Raw genomic sequence first — 2,051 nt, 5'->3', positions numbered from 1 at the left:
ATATCTACAAGAAACCATGAGTTTACACTGATATCTCTAATTCCGTCCCAAAATGAAAGAGTTTATTCAAATAAACTCCCTTTTCATTATCTGTAACTTCTTTCTGCAAGATTTGCTCAAGTGAAAATCTTGGCTGTCATTGTCATTAATGCATTTGCTTAATTGATCAGTCTCCCTCCTTAAACCAATCTCTTGATATCATCACCTACACCTCCATGGCAGACAACTCTTCATGCACATACCCGCACATCCTGCTCCAGCTCTGTTACTCCTTCTGTGGCCATCGCCTCCTTTGAAACCTTCTGCATAGGTGTCTTCCTCACCCTGCCTGGACTCTGACACCTGTATTTTGAGCCCTATCCATGTGAATCCTTCCTTTCACCCCTTCCTCTGGGACACCCACACTGAGCCAATAGTACTACCAACCACTCCCATGTGGGGACACCCTCCTTACCCCACTCTTGTTCCAACACCCCATACAGGGTTTCGACCTTTACTTTTCTGCATGCTTCTCTTTTCACCCTGCTTGGAACTTGCTGTCATAAACCAAGCCATTGAGAACTATGTTCTCTTAGAAACTTGAAGAAATTTGGTGATGGTAAAATATGCAGGTTTGGGGAACACAGTAGATCCAACATTATAAATGAGAACTTGGTCTGAGAAGACATCCACGTCTGAAGGAAATAGCTCATGTTGAGAGGGATGTGAAAGCACAAGCAATAATCTGAGGCATTCAGGGAACATGTGACATGGACATGTGTAAAAGCAAGCGGAGGTAGGAAGGTAACTGATACTTTTCAGATGGGGAGGGAGAAAATCCCTGACCTTGGTTGGCCTGATGGAAGTACTGGAGCTGAGCATTCATAAACAGAGGAAGACCGATTGCTTAGCTTGAGATGGCAGGTTAGCAAGGACACACACCTAGTGTCTAGCCTTTCCTTACAAATCATGACCCTCTATTTTTTTATTGCTTTTCTATCTCATGGTATCTCCGGATAGTAGGGCTGATAATTTATCACACTAAGGGCATCAAGAATGAGAGCAAAAAAGAAGATCTCTGGCCTCAATAATGTGCATGAGTACCAAATGCAAGACGATTGTAATATTTGTTGCAGATTCTGGGGTTGCGCCATACCTGACAAGCCTGTCTTAGATAGAGATAGAAAGAGAAGCATGCCCTGAACCTTGAAGAAAGCAATAGAATACTCTGCTCACAGGGCAGTAGACTGATTCTGTCATATGCCCTCAGAGAGAAACGCCATCTCTGAAGGCAAAGCTGTGCTGCCCTGGTCTGGTCTGGGACACCTGGGAACACTGCACTTCTGCTGAGTTACTGAGATGAGCCAGCCCTGCAGCTGTACCCAGCCCTGCCCCAGCACCTGTGATTTGCATGTGCCCAGAGCACAGCCCCCTGCCCTGAAGACTTATTGATAGGCTGATCACATCCTGTGCAGGAGTCAGTCCCAGTCAGGACAAAGTATGGACATGAAGGCCCCTGCTCAGCTCCTGGGGCTCCCAGGTAAGGACGGAGAACACGTGGAATTTACTTAGCTCAGTGAGGTCAGTACTGCCTGGTTCTTTGGGGGAACTCCTCTTAAAACATGATTAATCATGTGGATATCTGTTTCCAATCTCAGGTGTCAGATGTGACATCCAGATGACCCAGTCTCCATCCTCCCTGTCTGCATCTTTAGGAGACACAGTCACCATCACTTGCCAGGCAAGTCAGAGCATTAGCAGTTGGTTAGCCTGGTATCAGCAGAAACCAGGGAAAGCCCCTAAGCTCCTGATCTATAAGGCATCTAGTTTGCAAAGTGGGATCTCCTCGAGGTTCAGTGGCAGTGGATCTGGGACAGATTTCACTCTCACCATCAGCAGCCTGGAGTCTGAAGATGTTGCAACTTATTACTGTCAACAGTACAGTAGTTACCCTCCCACAGTGTTATAAGCCCGAACATTAACCCCCAGGAAAGCAGAAGTGTGAGGCTGGGCTGCCCCAGCTGCTCCTCCTGGTGCCCTAATCTGCTGAGAGCATTTCTCAGATGCACACA

General features: G+C 46.8%; 1 gene segment (V, D, J or C); it reads left to right on the top strand.

The window, feature by feature from the left end:
- The first annotated feature begins 1,479 nt into the window (after window positions 1–1,479).
- On the top strand, window positions 1,480–1,948 carry LOC103582178. The segment is given in 2 exon segments: window positions 1,480–1,519; window positions 1,638–1,948. Coding segments are annotated over 2 exon segments (351 nt in total).
- Window positions 1,949–2,051: the final 103 nt, after the last annotated feature.

The sequence above is a fragment of the Galeopterus variegatus genome, unplaced genomic scaffold (genome assembly GCF_000696425.1).
Source record: "Galeopterus variegatus unplaced genomic scaffold, G_variegatus-3.0.2 Scaffold15186, whole genome shotgun sequence".
Taxonomy (NCBI): Eukaryota; Metazoa; Chordata; class Mammalia; order Dermoptera; family Cynocephalidae; genus Galeopterus; species Galeopterus variegatus.
The sequence above is the reverse complement of the archived record's forward strand: the minus strand, read 5'-3'. Positions and strand labels throughout refer to the sequence as shown.